This window comes from Strongylocentrotus purpuratus, unplaced genomic scaffold, assembly GCF_000002235.5.
Source record: "Strongylocentrotus purpuratus isolate Spur 01 unplaced genomic scaffold, Spur_5.0 spur5_scaffold_5, whole genome shotgun sequence".
In the NCBI taxonomy this organism is placed as follows: Eukaryota; Metazoa; Echinodermata; class Echinoidea; order Camarodonta; family Strongylocentrotidae; genus Strongylocentrotus; species Strongylocentrotus purpuratus.
The window spans coordinates 23350567-23377609 of NW_022145611.1; the positions used below are offsets into that span (position 1 = coordinate 23350567).

Sequence of the window (27043 nt, forward strand, 5' to 3'; positions counted from 1 at the left end):
ATAGCAAGCATATAATCATTTTTAATTGGATACTATTAAATAAATTACAAATTACTATCATATAAATGTAAATATATTTTTAGACAACCTTTTTGCAGTACAATAAACTTTACTCTTTGAATAAGTTGCTCACCTCCAATTTTGTTCTCTCCTTTAAAAAAAACAGTTGTATCTTGTAAGGGGTAAATACTCAGGCAAAGACAGGTTCACAATATAGAATACCATTTGCAATTGCCAATTAATCAATCAATACATTATTATCTTTCTAATCATTACATAAAAGCATGGTTTTATCAACTTCACATCCTTGTACAAAATGTAAAAACAATGAGAACATACTTATTTTCTTGGAGCTTCTTCTCAATAATATTTGATAATTGCTACATGAGTGACCATAGAGAGGAATATATACAGCTGGAAAACATGTCAATAATTTACTGGACGGAAGAGCTTTGACAAACTTTTCAAGGTGTTTACATTTTGGACCAAATTATTTTTCTTTTGGCACTTACATTTGCGCAAACCTATCCTACTGCGAAAAGTGAATGATACTTGCACAAGGTATATGTACATTTCACTGTAGCAGATAGCTTTGCTCTCGCCAGGCACACATGAACATGTTTGGTACAATAGGCATCGAGCTTACTAGATCTAGGGGATAACTCAGCAACATGTCAGTGGCAATTAAGTTTCCAGACGCTAAAAAAGCTAACTTCCACAATAGAATGCTAATTTCGCTACATAGTACTAAATTGCTTGTTTTTGGTAAAAACTTTACTTTTTTAACATTGTCATCATTCCCTCTTGAGACACTACTTTAAACATTTCTATCAAATGAACACGAAATGGGTGTATAAGTACCCTTCACTCTATGCAAAATTACGCACATATCTGTGACAGAGTCACCCCTCCCGATAAACTTCCTTGCTTCAATGGGTACCGATTAAGCCCTGGGGAATTAAGAGTTAGCCCGGATTTACAGAATAAATATACATGTTAGATTGCCAGCTGAACACAATTCATTTTTAAACTATTGATCACATGAACTCATACACACTAAAATAGAATCTACAAACAGATATATATATCATGATTGAGATGAGATGGCTGGGTTTCCCAAAGCTTAGCACACTCACTACATTGCGTCTACTTGCTATGCCCACTATAATGTACTGTTAATTATTACTTCCATAATCATATATAACATGCCACAGTGCAATTACAAGCAATATTATTAAGCATTGTCTAATAAGCACACAATCAGTAAGAAGCATTCAATTGAATGGTTGATTAATTTCCATTAAATTATTTCTACAAATTTATAACACAGTTATTTTGAAATATAATTATATTCTGAGTCACATAAATGCTTAGAGCTACCTTGATTATTCCTTGATAAATTAAACAAACCAAATTTTACAAATAATGATTGCTATATATACAGACACACAAAACAATTTATAAACTTCACCACCACAAACTAATAGCTAAATATTTCCCATATAACTTTAACCAAATTTCACTGCACAATTACAAATTTAAGAGACAGTCAATAGAAAATGAAATGTCAATTGAAAATTGATAAAAAAGCAATATTCACAAATATCTTTATATATATTGCAACTAGAAGATGATATGCAGGAAAGTTATAGTTATTATTTCATGTCACATGTTGAGGAAATTTCATTACAATTATTTTCTAATAAAGGCAATATACATACACACCACTGGATAATTATCAATTAATAGCATGTATTTGTAACAATACAAATTTCCTCCTCGAGATCATTGAAAATTCTCAAAGTTGACAGAATAAATTTGTTATTGCAAGCAGTTTTGATAACTAAACAAAACAGCATGGGCCGCTAGCTAATACAGTGTATTTGTAACAATATTCTTCTATATGACAACTGAAAAATCTCAAAATTGATTGACTTAATTTCGATTGCAAAGAATCCTGATGATAATTTAACAAAACAGCATACAAGTAGCTGACATTTGAACAATTTTGATAAATAATTGTCTCTCACTTGACTATGGTAATATAAAAAAAACAAGAAATTAGATCAAAATTACCCATGAATATTTGATTTGTAATGTTTGTTCCGATATTGATCACGTACGCTATGCAGCAACTAACTTTAAAATGTGTATTCCCTATCTTTGAATAATCATAGAGAACATAATGATTGAAGTTATGAAAGATGTAACCAGTTTTTTCTTAAAAGAGTAGTGGCTTTGTTTCTTCATTTTGGATCAATTTTGTATCATAGCTCAAAATGATTTGACTTGTACCTTTACACAAAATAATTTCCTAACTAAGAAGAAAATGTCACAAGAAAAACAAAAATGACTCAATGATTATCAGAATTTTTAAAAAGTACTATTATTCACACACAGTATTGAGATGATATTAATTAAGAGACAAAAGAACTGAATTATATACACAAAGCTTTACAAAGTCATTGATTGACTGATTAACATGATCAAATCTGCACCACTTCTTTAATTATTTCAGTTCTATGATTAGATTTGATTAGTTTTTTTTAATTCAAATTTTCCTGAGGAGATAACAGAGCCAACATCTTATCATATAATTATGTACATCAATGTTGAAATGGAGAAAGAGGTTAAAATGTAATATATACAATGAGGAAAATAATCATAATTTTAAATTAAATGTACAAATGTGTTGTAAACATTTAGATTCAGGATGAAAAACAAACATTAAGGGAATTTTGGGGAAAAGCCACAATCGAGTGAAAAGTGTGAATACCCAAGAAGTGATAACGCCAGTATGAAAAACATTATGAAATATACCAATAACAATGATAAACAATTAACCACAAATTATTTGCTGCCATATAGGTCAAAAGATAACAATTTGGAAATGTTATATTACAAATATTTCAGTACAAAATGAGAAAGCGCTTGTAGAAAAGGCAGATAATATAAGCAGAACGTTTTTTGCTGTCATAATACAGAAGAATATATATACATACTAAAAAGTTAAGTAGATCTTTGTACTGTTTGGTTTGAATTTATAAAGAAATCTCATACACACAATCAATGAAGAAATAAACTATTAAGCAAAAAATATGGAATTTCTGTTTCTTTGTGAAAATGGGTTTTCAATGGAATGTGAATGATATCGGCTAGGCCTCTCTCATAACTCTAGATCTACTGCATAAAACATTCTATTATCATTATACTTCAAAGAAAGATGATGGTTGAAGACTCTTTAATACTTTTCGTTTCATGAAGATACTCCTACTGTATTTATACAGTCTTCTCTCAACCATCGGCTGCAATTCCATAAAAGATCCATAACTTAAAGCTGGACTGCACTACTTGTAGCTACTTGCACCATCTATATAGCCAACAATGCCTAAAGGGTACCTGTTGGTCCCCATGGTCCCCCTTTTCTTATGTTAAATGGGAGCTGATTTGATGGGATAACCACCTGTCAGTGACCACACAGGGAGGTCTAATCCCTCCTGGCCAATCTCGTGCAGATAGGCTTTAAAACAAAAGATGCTGTCATTGATGATCTTCCACACTTTACCTCAAGTGACTGTAATCACTTTTTCTTTTTGAAGATGCTACTGATGGAGATCTTCTTCTCTTTGCCATCAGATGGAGGGGAACGCCCCTTCAGGTCCACCACCTGTATCGGAGGCGGGGGTTCCGCCGTGACCCGCCCCACCCTCGGCTTTGGAGTCGTTGCATCTTGGGATAACCTTGGTGACCTTTGATCTCCACTGTTTCCTTGGTGGCTTGAAGCTCCATTTGTGTGACTGGAAGATGAGATGCTTGATGAGGAGTGTGAAGTTGGGGGAGAAGGGGGCAACGTTTGCAGTTGGGGGTCTGAGGTTTGGGGAGAGGGGGGCAACGTTTGGGTTCTTGGTCCTGCTGGGCGTCTGGTAATCTCCGGCTTTTTGCTAGATGGAGGAGGTGGTTTAGTCTCAGGCTGAGGAGATAATTAGAGATAGATAGATTTGATTTCAACTCAATCTATAACAGGTCATAAAAATTTAATTCTCACAAATTCATTGGTAAGGGTTCCTTGCAAAAAATATTCCCAGGCTCTGATTACATTGATATTTTTTGGGGGGGAAAATTACTTGTATTTTTAAAAATTAATTCAAATGTCAACTGGTTATTTGTCACGCAATCAGCATAGTTCTACTTCATGTTCATGTCATGGGGAACATACAGCAATTAAATGTGAATATGAAATGCAATGAAATGAAGTGATGAGAAACATGTGCCGATATGGACTTAATTCCTCATTATACTAGTATAACCTTAGATCCCTATCCAATCCAATCCAATCCAGGAATTTATAAAGCCCCAATATCTCGTTGCCTAATCAAAGGCGCTAATGAGACTGAAAAACTACCAAAAATGTCTGTTCATGATTCTAACCGGGAAAGACACAAAAAAACAGTGACTAATTGTAAGCAATCTGAAATAGGTATGTCTTTAGTTAAGTTCTGAAAGTGGATAACTGGTGACAAGAGCGAAGGATTTGGGGAAGACCATTTCACAATCTCGATGTACAGGCGGTGAATGATCGATCACGTAAAAGAACTAACGTTGTATGTAGTTTGAAAGAAATTTTTGGATACAGTACAACTATAGTGTAACCACTGGGGGTATACAGAAATTATTTTTTACAAAGAATTGCAACTTTCAGTAGTTTTTTATGTATCAAAAGAAAACATCCATTTGTTACTAAATCCACTTTAACTCATATCCTGCCATAAGGCTACTTGCACACTATCGTTATAGTGCTTTGTACACGCAAGCACGCTATCGATTGGTTGCTTCATTCATGCGAGCGAGCGAGCTACTGCTTATCTGCTTTGTGCATGCATGCTCGCATTCGTAATAGCAGTTATTGTTCATGCCCATTGCACTGTGCCTAGTGTTTCGCATGCGCTATTGATAGTACCATCGCGTTAATCCGATTATCTCAAAATTAACTTGGCACAGGGGGATTTGAGGCTTGGCACAATGAATGGGGATTAGCCCTGTGGCTCTGGGCTGTATTCATTATGGCATTATTAATGACATTTCCGCTATCAACTTGGACTTACCTTAATTTTCACTGAGCCTACAGATGGTGCTGTGTCAGGTGGATCTAACATATGATATGAAATGAAATGTAATGAAGTGTAATAAGTGGAACAAAGGATACAAGTGACATGAGCAAGATGCCTAAAATGTAAATATTGTTTTGTAATGGAACTAAGAAGAAAGGGAATGGAAAATGTAATTTTCTACACATTAAACACATGTAAGGCAATCTTGAGTATTTGCAGTGTAATTTGAGAAAAGTGGAGGCATAAAGGAAGATGAGATGGAGTGCCATGACAATGACTTAACCCCAACCCCGAACCCTGCAACAAAAAAGGAAGAATAGGAATATAAAGGAGACAGATACATGTATCCCATACATCTACACTTCATTGCAACCAAGTTTAAATGCTTTCAATGGAATCCCATTAAAACCAAGGAATTAATTTGCACCACAAATTTTTTACAATGGACTTTAATACCGATCACCCGCCGATAGGATAACTCCCACATAAACCCTTTCAGGAGTATGAAACAGTTAATGGAAAGAAAGAATGAGCTGAGAGTTGTTTTACCCAGTAAATCATCAGCATCATCAAAGTCTGGGTCATCAACAGGACCACTTTCATCACTGTCCTGAAAAGCAAGATCATCATCATCAAGGGGATAGTCTTCATCCAGGAGATCATCTATTAAAGTGCAAAACAACAACAAAAACTTCAATTGGAGGACATCTTAACATGATGAAAATTATCTATATAAGTACATGCAGATTTGCACTTATTTAAGCATATGTATCCTTCAAACAATATCATGACTATGTTTGAATTCCAGGAGTAACACTACACTTGAATTTGTAAAATCTAGATTCATAAGGGCAAAGGGAGTCATATATTTCAAATGGTAAATATAACACTTTTTAACTTTACACTGTTGGATCGAGCAGTAGGTATAGTAAGATGTAACATATGGGAAAGGTTATCACTCCAGCTAATGTTAGTTTCACACTTTAGAATGGAGAGTATAACAGCCCTTGGCACAAACTTTTAAATATTTGCCACTCTTCAACCAAAATTCTTCATCAAAACTGTAGGACGGTTAAAGTGCAGCTGAGTTTAAACCAAGGTAATGATATCAGACATTTCCTTGAAAACCTCACCAAATATTGATTTGTGTATTGTACATGTTACAGCCTATGTGCACTAGTTTGGCCAGGAGGGATTAGACCTCCCTGCGTGGTCACTGACAGGTGGTTATCTCATCAAATCAGCTCTCAATTAACACAAGAAAAAGGGGACCATGGAGTACCAACGGGTACCGCTTAGGCATTGTTTTCTATAAAGAGGGTGCAAGAAGCTACAAGTAGTGCAGTCCTGCTTTTAATGAAGTCATTTCTATGATCATTGCATATAACATCGAGTGATCCATGTTTAACATCTTCATCATCTCACCATCATTGTCTCCTGCTTCCTCCTCTATAGAGTTCTGTCTGATAATCTGCTCAATCTGGTCTGCTTCATCCTTCTTGATATCAGCATCCTCAGGAACACCAAAGGTCTCTGGAAGCTCATCATCAAACATGGTGATGCTTATCCTGGGGATCAACATCCGTCTTCTTGATCGGTCCAGTGCTTCTGCAGCCTCCTCCTGTCCTCCTTCCTTCCTCTTTTCCTCCTCCTCTTTCCCTTCATCATCATCATCAATTTTATCGGATCGCATCTCGCTCCCACCGGTCCTTGATGATATTTTTGAGGATGTGAGTGGTGGTCTGAAGGACTTTGGTACATGCCGACGTGGAGAGGCTTCCTCTTGTTGCTTAGCAACAGATGAGGGAATGGCAGCCTCCTGACTGGAAGTTTGTTTAGATGATACTAAGTCAGTCTGATCAAACAAGTTGTCTGTGTTATGAATGCCTGCATTCTTTGGTGACATGCCAGCCATATCATCAAGCATGTTGCTTATATTTTCATCTTGAAGAGTCTTAATAAAAAAGAAAGAAACAAAAATCAACAATAATTTAAAGATTAAGGCAAGTAAATGTGTTAATAAGGATGAAACTTGGGTCGATATAGAATATTGCAATAAAATATGTACACAGCCAGCAAATTATAACATTTGTTGCAAAATTGTACAATGCTTTATTTGAGGTGTAAAAGTTGAAAGAAAAATGAGACTCTGAATATTCAAAATAGCTGTGATGTCTATTCATCAGGCATACATTTAGCAATCTAATAGCCAAAATCTGTTCGACTTAGTAGATCACCATGAACATAACTGCAAAAAATTAAGGAAGCACAAGATGTTGTCTTCTGTAACAGGTTTATCAAGAAACAGAAGGAGCTACCACTTTTTCAAAAAACTTACTTTCTTTCTCTCTTCTTCCTCTGCTTCTTCATCTTCTTCCTCTATTGTGAACTGTTTGTTAAGAAGACCTCTGCCATTAGGGGGTGCTCCCATCTTCTCCACTTTGTCAAATTCTCGTAGGACATCATCTAGAGTTGTATGGCCAGCATCACGCTTTGCCTCAGCCTGAATGTTTAGAAAAGATAAATGAAATTTTTGGACTTAATAACCCCTTGAAATATCATGTTAATCCATGTAAAAATATAATAACAGTCAATGGATAATCCTCTTTTGTAGGTTGGGCCAATCATTTGCATACAAGTACAAGAAGGGACGGCTAAAACACACAGATGTCCTCACAAAATAAAATGAGGTCTTCAATACAAATTATCACCTTTCAAATGTGTCTATGAATGGAATCTACATTGTATATATTGCTGTACTGTGAAGCCTCAGGCAAGGTTTCCATTGTCACAAAGAACTCTTCAAGATATGCATATTTGTTTAAATAATTTTAAGAACTGGTTAATTTGTCATATCAAGCAAGAAATCACAAGAAACATGTGGTTTTGAGTGCATGAAGACCACACCCAAACTAATTACCTTGGTCAGCCTTGTGAGGGCAGCAAACCTTTCCTCCTGTGCTTCGATCATCTTCTCAAAGTCCTCCTGTTTCTTCAATAGCTCCTCAATATCGCAAGAATCATCCTGTACAAAAAATAATCAGAATCACATCAAATAACACCACAAGAACAGAAACATGTTCATGTAGCTTTATACGCTTGATAACTGCTAGATGAAGAAGCAATCGGGAATACAAGAAGTCACTTGTACACAAACTCATTATACATTTGGTATTCAAAGAGGCTTTGTCCTCATTGTAAAATTCAGCGGGTTGTTAGCTCTTCAAGTGGTACAATAAGGACCCTCAGTAGCTTTTGACAGATTTCAACACTCAGGTCTTTGAGACAGTATTTATATACCAGGTGTAAACACAATAAACAATGGGCTCCCATGTCTCTTTTCAATTTGAAATCTTCTACGGCTTCTGTAAATCCTTCTTAGAATCACTGGACCATGAAATCTTTCAATAAAGATTTCTTTGTCAGAAAGTTACAAATGAAAAGTTTTGTCTCTTTTCCCCTAGCTTAAAGAAAACCCCAGCTTGAAAAACTTGCCTCATCATTTATTCTATTGAGTTATTTTAAATCTCCTTGCTCTTCGCTTTCCCCACTCTCTCAGTAACTCTTTCTTTGGATTAATCTTATGTATGGTACCGTATTTAAAGACCTTGCTCTATCTTGAAGAAAAAAAGCAAATTTTCTAAAATCCTCGGATATTGCATACTGTTCCAACATCCTGATTTCTATCCTTTTGGTCATAAAAATGGGAAGAAAAGCGTATTGGGAACAATAGAAAGGGAGGAGATAGAGAGAGAGAGAGAGGGGAAGGGGGCGATGGGGTGAGCTAGTGACTGACAGGAAGAGAACGACAGGATAAAAGAAATACACTAAGAGGAGGATAAAAAAGAAAAGAGAGCTGGCAAAGGGAGATGTAGTAGGGAGATGTAGTATGGAGAGAAGTGAGATAGAGAGAGAGAGAGAGAGAGACCAAGAGATTAGTCTCTACTTTCAGCACTTCTTAAACCTTCTTATGGTAATTCAAAAGTATTGGCACTATTGGTAGATTGGTAATACATACTTTTCAAAATGTATAATGTATACAGGTTTCAAAATTACCAGTAATACACAATTTCAACAACGAACAAAACGTGTCTCTTGAATCTGTACATCAAATGTCCATTAAACACGTTTTTTTATAAAAACAAGCCTTCAAGATCCCCTTCCCTGTAAATGAGGCCTGGACTACATATCAGGGATGACTGACCCTTTTTGATAGAATCGTTATCATTGAGCCAGGACCTGGCTCCTTCAAGGACCACTCCCACCCCTCTCCCTCCCTGTAATGAGACCTGTGCAACTTACCAGGAATGACTGGTCTACAAGGATAGGGTCCTTATCATTGAGCCAGGAATCTGCCACTTCAAGGTCTCTCTGCAACAGGAAGGTATCTAGTTTGGCCTCAAAGTAGTTCTGCCTCTCTTCACACTTGGCATTCAGGTTGACCCACGCCTGGTCCAGCTGCCGCACTTTAGCCTCAACCTTAGGATAACAATCATTGAGATAAAGGAATTTAGTTTTCAGGAAAATACGGGGTAAAGATATTCCCTGTTCCATCAACAAAAGACACATCAAGTCAAATATTTTTCATGCCAAAATATAAACATTAGATTAGAACAGCAAGTTCATACAGAATATCATATGCTTATAATATCTTCAAACAGATATGGAATAAGAGTATAACTACAAAAAAAATAATTATAATCTAGGCACTCACCTAATATTCATTTTGCTTGAGAAATTTCATACGCTTTCCCACAAATTAATTACAGTGACTCAACATTTCCTGGGACTTGTTTCATGACATTCACAAGTACAATTTCCTTCCACATAAAGAGAATACTAACTCATCAGTCTTATGTATCAATCATACAGCCATTCACCACTTAATGTCAAATTCCTATGTAAATAACAGTCATATGTAATATTCAATGTAAATCAAATTTCACTAGATAAACACTTTGACTTTTTTTTATCTCTTAGTCAGGAAATAATCACATTTTTCTGTAAATGCCAAGCAACTTACCTCCTTGGCTAAAAAGTGATCCTCGTCAATGAGCTTCTTGCCAGTCTCAATGAAGTCAGCAATGTTGGTAGCATGGAGGGACATCTCTAGCTGATGTTCAGAATGTTTGTTGATGAGAGCTTCAGCGCTGGTCACATCATGGGGGGTCTCATCTGATGAAAGCAGAGCATTCATCTCGTTGATCCATGTGCTGTAGGTGCAAGAGGTGTAGACAATTAGTTGGTTAAAATGTTAATTAAATCTTACTCTTGTACACTAATTCTTCTGTTCAGTGATTTGATGGGCTCAAGAAAAATGGTGAGTAATTGCAATGATATATAGAGCAAAAACACTACCTGTATGTTAATTTTCCAATGCAACTTTCAACCCTTTTCTTTGGGTTTAAATATTTTCTACAGTGACATTTCCTCTATTCAAACTTTTATTCAACAGAAACAGAAGTGAAGATCTACAAATTGAAGTTCCTCAAATGTTGGGTCATGATTGCACCATATTCTGACAATTCACCAAAGGTATAAGAGCTTTCATATGGTAGGTCAAGAGAGCCTTTCCCTTTTTCACGTCTGGGGTAAAATTTGCACAAAGAAAAAAAGCCAGCACAACACATATCACAGAGTTCCAAACAAATTCTCTACATAGAACACACCCAACCTGCCAATAAGGCACAGTCATACGATAAATACAATGAGGAAGAACAGTTCTGCAATCAATGTCCTTACCTCAGTTCCCTGAATTCATTGAAGTAGAGCTGAAGCTGTTCTGCCTGCATCAGTCTGTCTTTCCTCAGGGCTGCTCTCTCCAGTAACATGTTCCACGCACTCACCATAGAATCATTCTCATCGCTGATATGCTGATAGGCATCAGTGTACTCTTCTACCAGCTGAGCTGCTTGGGTTGAGGTGGACTCTACCTTCTCCTCGACAGCAGCTAGATCCCTCTGCAATTCAACAAGAGTAAGTTGGATGTGTGATTTTATGACTAGTATTTCAATTGCCATCCCTTCCATTTTTTCACTTCTTTTTTGAGCACCAAGAACATCAAAGAAATACAACATGATATCTGTGATTTCTTACCCCTTCATCAACTCTTTTCCATCATTAAAATTTGTTGTAACATTCTTCAACAACATTCTTCTGCAACTCCCTTTTAATGGGAGTAAAATCAACATTCTTCCTAAAAAATGTATAAACCACATGTTTAATCACGAGTGAAAATGTACTTTGGTATCTGCTTCTATCTCTGTATGATAGTGTTGACATATGTCTATGATGTAAAAGTGAATCATGTCTGGAGAAAAAGATAACCACAGAGAAGTTGCAATGGTCAGTCTATATTCACCTCAAAGCCTGTATGTCTTCTGACCAGGGCTTGGACACTGGGTAGATCATGGCCGTAATCCTCACTGGACACTGCTGTATCCTTCTCCTGGATCCATGCTAAGGTCTCAGCAATATCTCGATCAAAGGCATGCACTACTCGCACATCAGCTAGAGCCTACGTATCAAAAGTTATCATATCATAAAATAAAATCAGCAGGCAATTTTGTCAATGCCTTTCAAACAATTTTAATTCTTTACGGAATTGAGTGAATAATATTCTTCACATGTGAACCTACAATTAAGACATCCAGGTTTGTGTAAATTCAAGGTACTTAAAATAATCACATGCTATGCTTGAATCACAGATAGTCACAAGATGGTCCATTTTTAAACGTCAATTTCAAGAATTTGAATGCCTCCACTATCTATATAGCCCACCAGGTTTTGGTGCAATACTATCTGCATTTGCAATATACATGAATGGCCTTCTGGAATACTGAACAAAAATAACTTCACTCAATACATATATATTGGAGGACCCCAGTAGTAGTATATTCAAATATTAGTGTTCTTGACAGTGACTTGGTCTGTAATGGTTTATTCTAGTATGAGGTTTCAGTCTTTGCTTCTAGTATGAGGTTTCAGTCTTTGCTTCTAGTTCAAGGTTTCAGTCTTTGCTTCTAGTATAAATTTTTGGTCTTTGCTTCTAGTATAAGGTTTCAGTCTTTGCTTCTAGTATAAGGTTTCGGTCTTTGTGTCTAGTATAAGGTTTTGCGTCTAGGATAAGGTTTCAGTCTTTGTGTCTAGTTTCAGGTCTCGTATAAGGTTTCAGTCTTTGTATCTAGTATAAGGTTTTGGCCTTTGTGTCTAGTATAAGGTTTTGCGTCTAGTATAAGGTTTCGGTCTTTGCTTCTAGTATAAGGTTTTGGCCTTTGTGTCTAGTATAAGGTTTCGGTCTTTGCTTCTAGTATAAGGTTTCAGTCTTTGCATCTAGTATAAGGTTTCGGTCTTTGGGTCTAGTATAAGGTTTTAGTCTTTGCATCTAGTATAAGGTTTCGGTCTTTGTGTCTAGTATAAGGTTTTGCGTCTAGTATAAGGTTTCAGTCTTTGCTTCTAGTATAAGGTTTCACTCTTTGCTTCTAGTATAAGTTTCGGTCTTTGCTTCTAGTATAAGGTTTTAGAGTTTGCTTCTAGTATAAGGTTTCAGTCTAGTATAAGGTTTTGATCTTTGTGTCTTGTATAAGGTTTCAGTCTTTGCGTCTAGTAAAAGGTTTCAGTCTTTGCTTCTTTGCGTCTAGTATAAGGTTGCGTCTAGTATAAGGTTTCAGTCTTTGCTTCTAGTATAAGGTTTAGGTCTTTGTGTCTAGTATAAGGTTTTGCATTTAGTATAAGGTTTCAGTCTCTGCTTCTAGTATAAGGTTTCGGTCTTTGTGTCTAGTATAAGGTTTTGCGTCTAGTATAAGGTTTCGGTCTTTGCTTCTAGTATAAGGTTTCAGTCTTTGCTTCTAGTATAAGTTTTCGGTCTTTGCTTCTAGTATAAGGTTTTAGAGTTTGCTTCTAGTATAAGGTTTCAGTCTAGTATAAGGTTTTGATCTTTGTGTCTTGTATAAGGTTTCAGTCTTTGCGTCTAGTAAAAGGTTTCAGTCTTTGCTTCTTTGCGTCTAGTATAAGGTTGCGTCTAGTATAAGGTTTCAGTCTTTGCTTCTAGTATAAGGTTTAGGTCTTTGTGTCTAGTATAAGGTTTTGCATTTAGTATAAGGTTTCAGTCTCTGCTTCTAGTATAAGGTTTCGGTCTTTGTGTCTAGTATAAGGTTTTGCGTCTAGTATAAGGTTTCGGTCTTTGCTTCTAGTATAAGGTTTCAGTCTTTGCTTCTAGTATAAGTTTTCGGTCTTTGCTTCTAGTATAAGGTTTTAGAGTTTGCTTCTAGTATAAGGTTTCAGTCTAGTATAAGGTTTTGATCTTTGTGTCTTGTATAAGGTTTCAGTCTTTGCGTCTAGTAAAAGGTTTCAGTCTTTGCTTCTTTGCGTCTAGTATAAGGTTGCGTCTAGTATAAGGTTTCAGTCTTTGCTTCTAGTATAAGGTTTAGGTCTTTGTGTCTAGTATAAGGTTTTGCATTTAGTATAAGGTTTCAGTCTCTGCTTCTAGTATAAGGTTTCGGTCTTTGTGTCTAGTATAAGGTTTTGCGTCTAGTATAAGGTTTCGGTCTTTGCTTCTAGTATAAGGTTTCAGTCTTTGCATCTAGTATAAGGTTTCGGTCTTTGTGTATAGTATAAGGTTTTGCGTCTAGTATAAGGTTTCAGTCTTTGCATCTAGTATAAGGTTTCGGTCTTTGCTTCTAGTATAAGGTTTCAGTCTTTGCTTCTAGTGTAAGGTTTCGGTCTTTGTGTCTAGTATAAGTTTTCAGTCTTTGCTTCTAGTATAAGGTTTCAGAGTTTGCATCTAGTATAAGTTTTCAGTCTTTGCGTCTAGTATTAGGTTTTAGTCTTTGCTTCTAGTCTTTGCTATTTTAGATCTCACCTGTGTCCTAGCATTTGTAGCCTCCTTCAGTTCATCCCATCTGACTTCAAGCTCCTGACATTTGGTTGCTATGGTATCGTCTTCATCGATGCCACTCTTGATAAGGGTGTTGGCCTTGTTCCCGATAGCCCTGATACGACCCTCGTTGGTGAGAATGTCTTTGGTGAAACTGTTGAATCTTGCCTGCAAGATCTGATAAATGCAAGATAGGACAAATGATGACAACAATTAAAACATCCCTATACAATAAGAAAAACTTGAATAGGAAATATCGACTTTTTTCTAAATGATTTGACAAAAAGGAAAAAAGGAAAATCTATGTCTGTGTATGTAACATACTAAAGCACATGAACTACATGTACATGATTTTGAAGGAACATCACACTTTTGATACTGAAGACAGTTTGGTGGTCTCTTTTAATGAATCTTCATTGAAAACATATTGCACTTTATATTACATTCTTTTGTTAAGCCCCTTTATCTATCTAGTTATGTTCCAGAGTCAGAATAAGGCATATCGGTATTTCCTTTTTCTAAGTAACCTTCACTGGTCAAACATGAACTGCAGGTGACATTTTGTCTATTTCTACTAACTCATTTACAGGTGCTACCTAAAATACCAATCAAAGTAATTCATTGATTTTCCAATTTTCGCCCTGCATCAAGTACAATTCCGGGGAACATAATGTAGAGGAAAAAACAAAGCTGACATCCTTGCCTCCTATCCCTTACCTCAACATGTTCCAGGTCCTTGCCATAGTCCTCTGATAGGGCCAGGACCTCTTTCTCCTGGATCCAATCCACCATCTCATCCATCTCTCTCAGGAACTCAAACTGTTTGAGATGGCCCATCAGGACATGTTTCCTAGCCTCCAGTAGGTCCAGGACATCCTGGTACTGAGTCTCTATTTCATTCTAGCATTAACCAACAAACAATAAAAGAAGATAAAGATAATTTAAAGTTGACTGCTTTCATTTTCATAGTTCAGACTTCTTGATAACTTGAGCAACAAAAAAAGACGTCATAGAATTCATATCCTCATGATTTATGAAATTACAGGTAAGACCAAAGTTTTTGACAAAAAAGGGCCTGTATTGCTTTGAGAACTAGATGATTGTTCCAGTTCACAAAAATATGTTTTTTAATGTTTTTGTCAAATAACAACACATTTTGAAAAAATAAAATAAATTCCTATCAAAATATTTGCCATCATCCCTGAATGAGATTGGTGAATGGAACTGTCAAAAATTCAAATCCTTTTTTCTAATTCTCTTCCTATGTCAATCTCAGACATATCAATTATTGACAAAACAAATATTCATCCTTTTCAAAATATCTACTGCAAAATATGTGTTAAATAGTGACCTCCATGAAAAAGATACAATGGAATTATCTACGAACCTGTCTTTCCTGTACATCCTTCATAAGAGGGTTAGATGGATCAGACAGGTTACTGGCTGTCGTTGCTAAAGCTTGCAGAGTTCCAGAGTAGCCTTCTAGATCTAGCTCCAAACCATCCAGCTTCTTCAGTAAGGACACTACAGAGTCCTCGTTCTTGCCGCAGTCTGTGCTCGTCACTAGAGGGCGCTTGTCATTCATCCAGGACTCGGCTTCCATCAGGTCAGAGAGGAACTGAAGGCAAAGTAACAAGAAGTGCAATGAACAAAATGTTTTTTCCTGCTTAGACCATTTCATATCATGTATCTTCAATATCGAACATTCATTACAAAAAAAAATAGTGATCCACTTGAGGAACACCCTGATCTGCAGTACTGACATCACGCCAAGTTTATATTACTTTTCTAATGTGATGCAAACAATTATCAACTGCTGGATTCCAAACCTTACCATACATTGATAAATTGTACATAGAAAACACTATGGAATGAAAAAGGTACAGGTCCTTTCACCACAGGAAGTGCCCTTTTACACAAAACACTGTGAATCCTGTTTGATTGATTACAATATATATTTATACAGTAGGCTTGCGGTTGCACCATGTGAGAAAGAGAGGGGATTAGGAAGTCTTGAAAAGGACTCTTGATAATCTTTCTTTCTTGAGTTTGTGTAGTCCTGAAAAGGACTGTTGGTGTAGTCTTGAAAAAGACTGTTGGTCATCTTTCATATTTACTCAATTTATTGCACTAATAGATGGACTTAAAGCAATTATATGTTTCCATTCCTACCTTCTGAATATCAAGTGCAGAGGAGAGTTTCCTTTTCCTTTCAGAAGCAGCCTCCTTGAGTTGACTCCATCTTGAGTTCAGATTCATCTCTTGGTCTTTGATCTCACTGTTGCCATAGTGACCCATATCCAGCAGCTGATGAGCAGTGTTGGACACTGCACCGATCAACTGCTCATGGGCTGTTATCTCACTCTCCAGCATCTAGTGAGGAAAATAAAAGTTTTTAAACAGGTTTAAAGAATGTATTAGAATGTATTAACGTCACAAGTCGTCTCCAATTTGTTGAACTATGATGAAAGCAAAAAATTATCTCAATAAATAGCCCACATGGGATACAATGTGAAAACATTTAAAAAGGGGAATGAACATTCCAAAAATGACACCATCATTATTCAAAGAGTGAACAATTTAAGGCAGGGGGTAATAAAGTGGACAAAATAAAATAAAGACTCAAAATCAGCTTGGTAACTAATTATCTTATATATTCTTTTTAAATTCATTTGTATATGAACAACAGAAAAAAAGTGATCACTTACTTGATGTCTCTTGACTAGGTTTTGAACTGCAGTCAGGGAGTTGCCATATTCATTGGAGGATGCTAGGTTCATTTTCTCCTGTATCCATGACAACTCATCATCAACATCTCTTGAGAACTTGTAGAGGGTGAAGGCATCATCCAACTGATTCTGTCTCTGTACAGCCAACTCGGTGACTGCATCATACCTTGCAATACAGAAAGAGAGAGATTAATGAGGGTTACAACTGAAGGGAATGAAAATATCATGTCCTTTTTCTCTCATCATACATTAACAAATTCATAGACATATATAAGGAGGCGCGAAAGCTCAGTTGGTAGAGCAGTGGTCTCGTAATCCGGTGACCTGGTTCAAAGCCAAGTCGATGCGCTAGTGCCCTTTGGTAAGGCATTAATCCTCATTACCAGGTCCATCGGAGAGGATGTAAAGCCGTCAGCCATCTGGTTGCTTACTAACAAGCATTTATGCTTTCTTAGCAGTCAGGTAAATTAACCACTACCACATATATATATACCAGTATAGGTCCATATAAAATAAAAAGAATGTATTTATATTAAAAAAAGTGAAAAACAGTGAATTGGAAAAGTGGATGAAGTCCATTACATTTTCTATAAATGTCTCTCTTCTACAAGCAGATACAATGTCATGGATAAGGAATTTCATTTCTTAACCCATTAGCAACTAGAGATTTTGTAAAAATGGCCTATTACTCACTGGAAGATGTTGCAATATTGCTCTTATTTTGACATTGTTCTGAACAAAATGAAACATGCGTTATGTTTCTATGCAGAATCCTACTGTAGACATCGTTAGGATAACGCACAATTAACATTATCACGGTAGACCCTAGAACAGATACTATAGCGCGTTGAAAACGGACGGGCGGTTTCGGGCGGTTCAGTGAGTAAAAGGAGGGACGATTTCGGGCGGTGTAGTTGCTAATGGGTTAAAGGAATGGAAGACTGTAGCCTTACCTTTCATAAACCGAATCTGTTTTGTTGATCATGTCATCTGCTAGGAAGTTCTCTTCTTCTTTGAGTGTCCCTGCTGTCTGCTTGATTTCAATCACTTTCTCTTCATATGATTCAATATCAAGGTTTAGAGCCTAGTAATAAAGAAAAGGGAAAATAAGGGTTAAAATCATATCACCGCTAAATTCACTCCAAAATAATACATTTCAGTATCGAGGGACTTCTCTTGCTTGCATGGTTCACAAATATAAATAGGTTTGCATTATCAGTTAAATAGATTCATATCAATGACAATTTCATACAGAAAGTGATCTTAGATAAAAGACAATTACAACAGGTTTTTCACATCAAAATTGAATTCTATCTCTCTCAAGCTATGGAACCTTTCTATTAGACGACCTTTCAAACCAAGATGTTCATTTTTTTTAAATCAATGCTTATTCCTGACATACCATAAGTCTATAAGCAATGACCATTCTTAAATGTGTACACCCCTGTACCTGCACATCTAGTTTCACTTTTCCTTGCAATAATGTTTGATTCAACCAAAGAAACTATTTTATAGAGATGAACACTGAAGAAAAGTTTGATTGTTCCTACCTGATGTTTCTTAATGAGATGCTTGACACTGGCCATGTCCTTGCCTACATCACTGGACTGAAGATGGCTCTCTACCTCGCTCAACCATCCACTCATATCATCTATAGTACGCTGGAGGACATGGGCCTTGGATGATCAAAGAACAACAACTTTGTGTGAGAGAAAGGCTCTTGTCGTGAAACATGTAAAGTCAACTCGCATGATTAAATGATACTTGATTCACACATGTAATAACAATTTGAATGGTAATAATTAAAAGGGTATCTTTACATTTTCTTGAAATAAATCCCAAGTTTTTCTGGTCATGGTCGTGTAATGTAACTGGAGTCACACATGTAATACAATTTAAATGGTAATAATTCAAAGGATATATAGAGTTACATTTTCTTGAAATAAATCCCAAGTTTTTCTAATTCTAAAAAATATATATCATGGATCTATCCTTTACCTCTACATTTTACCTTTATAGTTCATAAATATAGCTAATTTCTACTAAACTGATCTTGTCCAACATTGCACAGGTTACAATACATATTCAAAACTCTTCCATGTTCCGTTTTGTATAGGGTCTCAACATACTAACTCATGTCTATTTCTAGAAATATAAAATTGCTGGCTGACCATCCATTTGCAACCTTCTGCCAATGATAAGTAGACAATACTTGTAATAAGATTCCTACCTTGTATGCCTGCTGTAGATGATCTTGTTTCCAGGCACACCGATCCATAAGATGTTGCCATCTCTGTTCTAGCTCGAGAAGTTTCTCCTTGATGTCAGCTGATGCATGATGCTCCTGTTCAATCATAGCTTTGCCACGCTGTCGAAAGCAAATACTTTTATTATCGCCATCATCATTCACAAAATTTTCCTTCCAATGATAAAATAATCCATATTCTATATCATAGGCATTATTATTTATGTAATGTTTTGGACTTTGTTATAGACATTACAGTAGCGGGATGGAGAGCACTAGATTTGTGACCTTGACAGATGTAGTTATATATGAAAAATAAATATTGTCTTTGGTATCTTCGGGAGTGCCAGGAGGGTCAAATCTGACTGACATGAGCGCTATACAAGAACCCATTATTATTACTATTATTATTATTTAACAAATATTTTGTCAAAATTTCAAGATGAAACCTGAGACTGAAAGTCTGCATGGTGAATTAGTGATGAAGTGAAAGACATTCAAGGAGGATTAGTTCAGACCACTCTTTCCCAAGAGTATCAGAATATTCTGACTAAAATGAGTACCTACCAAACGAACAAGATTTCACTGCAAAGTTTTGCAACACTCTCTTTAAAAATACATATTCTTGTTAAAGATGCTGGTGAAAGAGTAGAAAGAAAATCTACAAACCTGTTGAACTGAATCCACCCTGCCCCTGTTGGAGAGCAGCTCTGCTTCAAAGGCCTGATGCTTCTGAAGCTTGTGGGTGAGGTTACTCTCATCACGGAAGGATTCATCAGAAGCGATCTGGGTCTTTTCGCTGATCCAGGAGCCCACCTCATAAATGTCCTGTAGAAACTGGTGCATCTCAAGGGACTCAGCTAAACGCTTCCTCCTTGCCTCTGTCTCTTGATATAGCTTGTCTCTCCTACGCATGGTAGACATGAAAGAATAATAGTTTTCTCTATTCTAGCAAATTGCTTGAACCCCAGTGTTTTACACAACATACACAGAAAAGCGAGCATGGAAGGACTTATAAAATGGTTTCTGTGACCCAAGTTCTCAGGGTTGATGTCCTTTGTAAAGTATGCTGTACAAGACCTATCACTGCAGGAGAATGAGACATTGAGGATGAATGCCTCATCCAAGGAAACTAGAGTACTGGCTTGGTCTTGAACCTTGGATACTCTGTTCCTGACATCATTGCTATGTTCAGTGTGCCAAAACCACACCCATTTATGCCTACTTACTCAAAGATTAACAAATGACATAAGGTTTATAATATCATCATCTCTTGAAAAACAATGTGTGAGCCATAGTTTTGTTATCATAGAGTTTCTGTTTCTGTCCATTAACATACGCTGGTTCATGCATGTAATTCATTCTGTCAATATGATCTTTGACACTGACCTGTCTGCGATGGCCTGGCATTTCGACTCTACCCATCCAGCATCGTAATGGCCTCCGGACACCAGCTGGGAAGCAAATACCTGGAGCTCATCAATCTTCTCAACCTGGCTCTCTAGCGTCTTCTCAAAACCGTCATGTTTTCTGGCCAGAGATTCCACCGTGGTGAGGGAATCCTGAAAGACAATTTACGGTACACTGTGAATGAATCCTGACATGCATGAATAATCTTCTCATATCTCGATGGTGTGAATTTGTATTTGTTGTAGACGATACCCGCTTTACACTACTACACTAAAAATGGGTAGAGTTGGATCATCAAAATCATCATTATCATCCTCAAATCATCTTTTTATTTTTTGTAATGCTAATCATCACATCCTCTTCCCCCTCTTCATCATCATTATCTGCATCATCATTATCATATTCATCATCAACATCAATAGCAGTAGTCCCCCCAGAATCCATAAAAAATCCTTATTATGACTATCTTTCATTTTCATGCTCCAAATCATATTTGCATTCATCACAATGCTTATCTTCCTCCTCCTGCTCCAGCTCATCATCAATAACATCTTTGTATCATACTTCATTTCATTATTCCCCCTCATCACCATCCTCAACAGGGACCCGTTTCACAAAGCCTTTTTTCAATGACAAATGAAAAAAAATCAGTGACAAATCTAATAACCAATCAGAAGCAAGGATTTCAGTAGCTTATAACAACAACTTTCATTTGTCACTGATGACAAGTGTTGTGAAACACCCCCCAGGAGTACTTACCCCCGCATCCTCCTGGGTGATAAAGGCCTCCTTGGATGCCAGCCAGCTCTCTGCCTGCTCCGTGAACTCCTGGAAGACTTGAAGATCAAAGCACTGAGCCAGGAGTGTCTTACGCTCCTCCCAGCCAGTCTCCACCTGGGCCTTAGCCTCGGTCAGCTGGTCAAGGCACTGCTTGATGTCCTCAGAGGCATAGTGACCCTGGTCCACCATGGAGGAGCTTGTCTCATAGAGGGACTCAAACTTGGCATTGCGACCATCAATTTCAGCCTAGGAAAACAGAAATGAAATTAAGGTCAATTTATCCATACACGTGTCCATAAATGTATGATGTGAACATGTACTATTATGCTGATTGAAGACTAAAACCATTATAAATCAGTTTGAGGGACTCATTTCCATTGAGCATATATTTCAATGGCTCTCATTCTGATTTACCTCTGGATAAAAATTCAATACTATTTTTTTTGGAAAAGAAGACATCTTTTTCATTTGTTAAATAATGCACTGTCTGAAATGAATACAGTTAATCATTTTTCAGGGACTATCATCCCTTTAATGAAACTTGACATGATCAGATAGCAAATCTGACACATCAATTTGACCAACATACCTTTCTCTCCTTGTGAAGCTCACACAAATTCTCCACTTCACTAGATGTTTTGGCGAGCTCCCCGGAAGTCATGTGATTGATCACCTGACCAGTCCAACCCATCTGTCACAAAGAGCAAAGAAAAACAATATAATAAATTCTTGTGAATTACAAACATGATTTGACTGGAAAAAATGAAAATTGTACACCATGCAATAATTGCTCCCAGAATTGGTAATTAACCTGTTACAGGCAATATTTTTTATGGGGCAGAATCAGTAACTATTTGATGTCACAAAACTCAATCCTCATCAATTATTCATGCACATTTAATTCCAACTACAGGACTAGAACTTTTATAAAAAGGCACAAACAATGAAGGGAAACTACAGATTTCTCATCGATCTAAAACAATTGACATTTTTAGAGAACCTTCATATCCAGGTCATAATCATCATGACAAATTAATGAGCTACTGCAAATGTGCAAGTTTTCCTCACCATTTCTCTGTAGTCCTTGTAGAACTTTTGCAGATTGAGGGAGTTGTCAAGCTTCTCCTGTCGCTGCTGACTCAGTTCACAGAGGGCGCCCCATTGCTTCTCTGCTTCCTGTTCTGTGGCTAGGACTGAGGCTTTTGCAGAAGGTTGCCTCTTGCTGAGCTCTGCAGCAGTCTTCTTTAGCTCCTAAATGAAGAAAAATAATGAAACATTTAAAAGTTTGTAAATCTATATCCTTCATCTTTACCCTTTGCTAGACTTTCTCTAGTACATCATAAATGCCTTAATAGGTAAATTCATTGACAGGGGTTCTTTATCAAACCTGATTCTTATTCTACATATTTTTCATGAGCTTATTTGTAAAAAATGTAGATGAGTTGGGGTTATTGTAAGATATTAGGTTTGAAACCAAATCATGCAAAATACACTCTCTAATCCTTTCAAATCATTCAGTAGCATTCGGGGGGGGGGGATGTTTCTTCAAGGACTCAAACAAATTTGTGAGGAACATGAAGAAAGTGTTTCAAGAATCCCCCTCCCTCATATATATATATACATATATATATGCCTTCAATAGGGACATATATATATACATATACATATATATGTATATATATATATATATATATATTCTTTTAGATCTCTCGCAATATTAACACTAAAATGAAATATAAAACTAAATCAATCAAATATATCCAACAACTCACCTTGAGTCTAGTCTCTATAGCTGTAGAATCCCTGACAAGCTCACCATGTCTTCTCTGAAGTGACTCAGCAGAATTCACATCTTTACCTACTTCCTCAATGTCCATAGCGTTTCTCTGACATTGAAAAAAAAAAATACATTCAGTTATTATTAACACATTAATGTCTTAGCTTCCATCTTGAACAGTGAACATCAAAAGGTAAGGTAAAATTCTACAAAAAAATATATAATGGCAAATAATTACCAATTTGTAAAAGGCATTTGATGATAGCCTTAGGAAACAAAAAACCCAAGCCATATGAACCTAGCTGTTTCCTGATATTCCTTAGGATGAACCAAGAAAACAAGGAAAATATCACAGTTTCTCTACAAATTACATGACAATTCTACAAACAAATAAACTAACCATAAATAGGACTTCCTTGAAATATGTAGATACCACTTGAAAACAATAACGGTTATACAGTTAGACAAATAAGGGTATCATTATTACTGTAGTGTGAAAGACAAAAGCAAACAGCTATTATACTTCAGATTTTGATTTAATACCTTTTCACTAATCCTTTCCATGACATCATCCATGTCCCTATTGAAGGCATGGATCTCAGCAGCATTGGTGAGCTCCTTGCGATACTTGGTGAGTCCAGACTGAAGACCTTGCCAGCTAACGGAATCAAATTGTATCAATGTTTACATTATTTACATTATTGCTATGTAATGCAGCGGCTTCGCAAGAAAATTGTGCACTTTTTGAGAAAAGCATGAAACTTCTAGCATATTTAGCTTTCACCATAAGATTTATTTTCAGATGTGAAGGGAAGTCAGATTTGACCTCTGATGACCCTAAGAGTTCAAATCCAAAATGGCCGTCAGTCCGCATGGTCTAATGTACAAACACGCTTAACTTTTGAACCGAATAGTCTAGAAAAAACGATTAAGGTGTCATTCCAACTAAATTGGGGATGCTTATTTGAGTTCTAGTCTGTTAAAAGAATAGTTTCATCACTTTTCTCCCCACATTAAACATAAGTATGGACATAATAATTAAGAAGTTCCATATATTTTTAGGTCCCAAGGAAAAAAGAATAATAAAGCTTTAGATACCTGGGGGGTGTTTCAGAAAGATCCTAAATTGAATTTATCTCTAAGTTGGACTTAACAATTATGGAAAGCCATTAGCATCTTTGAAAATATTTTGTAAAAGTTATTTCAAAAGGCATAAAATGTTGATTCAAATCATTCATATTTTCTATTATCATGGGAGATTTCATGTTGTTGATGTGGAATTTACGAAAAGTCTGAAATACTTGAATTTTTGCTTTTGAATATATTTCAAAATAAGGCTACATGTTTGGCTCTCCATAATATTTAAGTCCAATTTAGAATTAATTTCGACTTCAAATCTTTGTGAATCACCCCCCTGGTTGATAATTGTTTTACAATGTACAATTAAACCAAAACAACAACAAGATTCACTTTTCTTATGACATGTGACAGACTTGACACCCAAAACAAGATTTCCACAATTTGTCCAATGAGCACTGAAGAGGCATCAAGATTTAATTGTCACCTTGTTTTGATATCCTTGGTTCTCTTTCTGATGTTGTTCGTCTGATCTGGGTTGCCTTCTTTCATCAGTCTCTCACCCATCTCACACATACGCTTCACAAAGGCGTCATCCACGGATAGATCCTGTAAAAGAGACATGGAGAATTTCAAATTGGATGAGCTATTCTGATCTTACTTCATAGTTAATACCCAAATGTCTTCTCAGCTGTTGAAATTCTCTGATATACACACTTTTCCTTCAATTTCTTTTAATCAAAAGCTATATTAGTCAATACAACATTATCGGTAGTAGCATTTATTGTTAAAAATGCTATGTGTGACATGTACAACATATTTTGGTGAAAGAGAAATTAAAAGAGAGAAACTGAAGGAAAACTAGATCAACATCAAACTCTAAACTGACTGCTTGTTTTACCTACTTTGGCATTGTTCTTTACCCAACAATTGTATTTGCAGTCAAGTGGGTTGTTGGAGCTAATACATGTATATGAAAGGTAATGTAATGTTTGTGTACTTACTGAACCAATATCATTGAGTTTCTTTTGTAGTTCCATACAGTGTTCATAGTCATTCCCAACGTCATGTGCAGACACCATCACTTCCTGCGGGTTACACAAATATGCAATTCAAATCTCTCAAATGTAGGAAAAATCATAGATATCATACGGTTTTCATAGCAAAATGATGATAAGATTCATGTCATCTAGTATTTGATAAGATCAATATTAATATCCACTTATCCAGAAGTTTAAAAGTGAAGATATTTACATTAAGGAGTGATATTGATTCTGAAATCTGAATTCTACCCACCTTCTCTCTCGTCCACTTTTCGATCTTCTCTGCCATTTGGTTGTACTCCAGCAAGTCCCTGACCTCTTCTAAATGCTGCCCTCTCTTGATGGATGCCTGTCTCAGGTCATTCCATGATTTCATCATTTCGGACATTCTTTGATTGATGTTTGTAGAGTCAGGATGATGCTGCTTCAAAAGCGATTCCCCTTCCTGACAAAGGTAAAAACAAATAGCAGTACACTTTTAGCAAAAAGTCACACAAACCTTCTTTTTTTTTAATTTGAGAATCTTTGTTAGCATATCTTAAACATCAATACAAAACAAAGATCACCTGCACAATGTTTTTGTTAAAAGATGTGTGTGTGTTTGTGTTCGTGGGGGGAGGGGGTTATTTCCACAACATCTCTTTGTATACCCATGAAATGGGGGGGGGGGAGGGGTTATTTCAAAGACCTAGTAAGGCAATGAGTTCTAAATTTAATGCATAGTGAGAAATCTGGCAACCTAGGTGAAAAATCGCCCTTTATTAAATGGACATAGAGATGGAGTTTGCCATTGACGGTCAATATTGCAATTTGTTAATCTTAAAGCTAGTTCATTTCAGATGGGGATAACTATTACCTGTTTGACATCAGAGATGAGCTTCTCATTGGCTTTGATCTCAGCCTCAAAGGCTTGATGTTTCTGCAGTCTCTTCATCTTCTCCTTCAGGTTACTGAGGGATTCCAGGTCATCATCTCCAAAGGTCTTCCACTTCTCACCGATCCATGCCTGAGCCTGAAACAAAGATAACATAAAATGATGAGATTACTAGTTAATGAATGAACTGAAATTGAATAAAACTCTTTTTTTTTAATAGAAAACATAGAAATGTGTCAAAGAACAAAAAAAGTAGTCAGGAGAAACTAATATTGGCATCAAAGAAAAAAATGCCAGAAATAGATACATTACTTTTAGTGGACTAACGATAATTTACAAACATGTTATGACTAATCATCAATATATTAAGGAATATGAAATGTATCTTTAGAATTAAAAAAAAAAAGTTGTTGCAAAAAGTCCACATAAATATACATGTAATGAGCCACTTTAGACAAATACAGCAATTGTCATCAATCTATTTTGCTATTATGAGAAGAGTAATCACAAGCACTTATTAAAGAAAATACAGGTATATGTGAGTTTCATCAGAACAAATACAGGTAATACTTACTTCTGCAATGTCTCTGCTGAACTGAGCATATAGCTTAGCAGATGATAATTTCTGTCTCCTCTCTGCACTCAGATCTCGAAGCCTTGCTCGCCTACAAGAGAAATGAGAAGTGGTGTTAACTGACAACAAAAATCCAACACCAACAACCAGAGAGGGAAGAATAGATAAAGAAAGAAAAAAGGAAGAAAAAGACCTGGATAAAGAACCTGGATAAAGGAAAGGAAATATTAAACACCATCTTTATTTCCAATCAGACAAAAGATTATACAAGAGAGAAGGAAAAAGAATCAATGGGTTAGAGAAGGGGTGCATAGAAAGAGATAGAAAGAGGGAGAAATTAAAAGGTTCTTACCTTTTTGTAACTTCTTTCAGTTTCTCTTGAATACCAGGTGCATCAAAATGACCTTCTTCCATCAGTTGACTACCAAATACCTGAAGTGTATTTGTCTACAAAAGAAAAATAACATAATTGCATTGAAAATGACATTAAATTAATATAAATTATTTAGAGCTCCACAAAACTAGTGCCTAATCAAATTTATAATGGAACA

General features: G+C 36.2%; 1 protein-coding gene across 1 annotated transcript in view; it reads right to left on the minus strand.

Moving 5' to 3' along the window:
* Nucleotides 1–3434: 3434 nt before the first annotated feature.
* The window catches only part of LOC591796 (spectrin beta chain, non-erythrocytic 5), a 54933-nt gene continuing 31324 nt past the window's right edge, over nucleotides 3435–27043 (minus strand). Inside the window, exons 43-73 of the mRNA XM_030998840.1 lie at nucleotides 26845–26939; nucleotides 26493–26583; nucleotides 25901–26056; nucleotides 25298–25489; nucleotides 25006–25089; nucleotides 24489–24610; nucleotides 23468–23582; nucleotides 22920–23033; nucleotides 22216–22398; nucleotides 21737–21838; nucleotides 21127–21393; nucleotides 20347–20519; nucleotides 19627–19864; nucleotides 18943–19080; nucleotides 18263–18388; nucleotides 17666–17796; nucleotides 16692–16878; nucleotides 16156–16356; nucleotides 15371–15601; nucleotides 14701–14883; nucleotides 13969–14160; nucleotides 11470–11625; nucleotides 10851–11068; nucleotides 10132–10321; nucleotides 9411–9587; nucleotides 8029–8133; nucleotides 7447–7611; nucleotides 6534–7062; nucleotides 5658–5771; nucleotides 5103–5146; nucleotides 3435–3970 (exon numbers count right to left, since the gene is read on the minus strand). Coding sequence (XP_030854700.1) covers nucleotides 3581–3970; nucleotides 5103–5146; nucleotides 5658–5771; nucleotides 6534–7062; nucleotides 7447–7611; nucleotides 8029–8133; nucleotides 9411–9587; nucleotides 10132–10321; nucleotides 10851–11068; nucleotides 11470–11625; nucleotides 13969–14160; nucleotides 14701–14883; nucleotides 15371–15601; nucleotides 16156–16356; nucleotides 16692–16878; nucleotides 17666–17796; nucleotides 18263–18388; nucleotides 18943–19080; nucleotides 19627–19864; nucleotides 20347–20519; nucleotides 21127–21393; nucleotides 21737–21838; nucleotides 22216–22398; nucleotides 22920–23033; nucleotides 23468–23582; nucleotides 24489–24610; nucleotides 25006–25089; nucleotides 25298–25489; nucleotides 25901–26056; nucleotides 26493–26583; nucleotides 26845–26939 — 5409 coding nt within the window. The 3' untranslated portion in view covers nucleotides 3435–3580. The remainder of the gene's footprint in view (nucleotides 3971–5102; nucleotides 5147–5657; nucleotides 5772–6533; nucleotides 7063–7446; nucleotides 7612–8028; nucleotides 8134–9410; nucleotides 9588–10131; nucleotides 10322–10850; nucleotides 11069–11469; nucleotides 11626–13968; nucleotides 14161–14700; nucleotides 14884–15370; nucleotides 15602–16155; nucleotides 16357–16691; nucleotides 16879–17665; nucleotides 17797–18262; nucleotides 18389–18942; nucleotides 19081–19626; nucleotides 19865–20346; nucleotides 20520–21126; nucleotides 21394–21736; nucleotides 21839–22215; nucleotides 22399–22919; nucleotides 23034–23467; nucleotides 23583–24488; nucleotides 24611–25005; nucleotides 25090–25297; nucleotides 25490–25900; nucleotides 26057–26492; nucleotides 26584–26844; nucleotides 26940–27043) is intronic.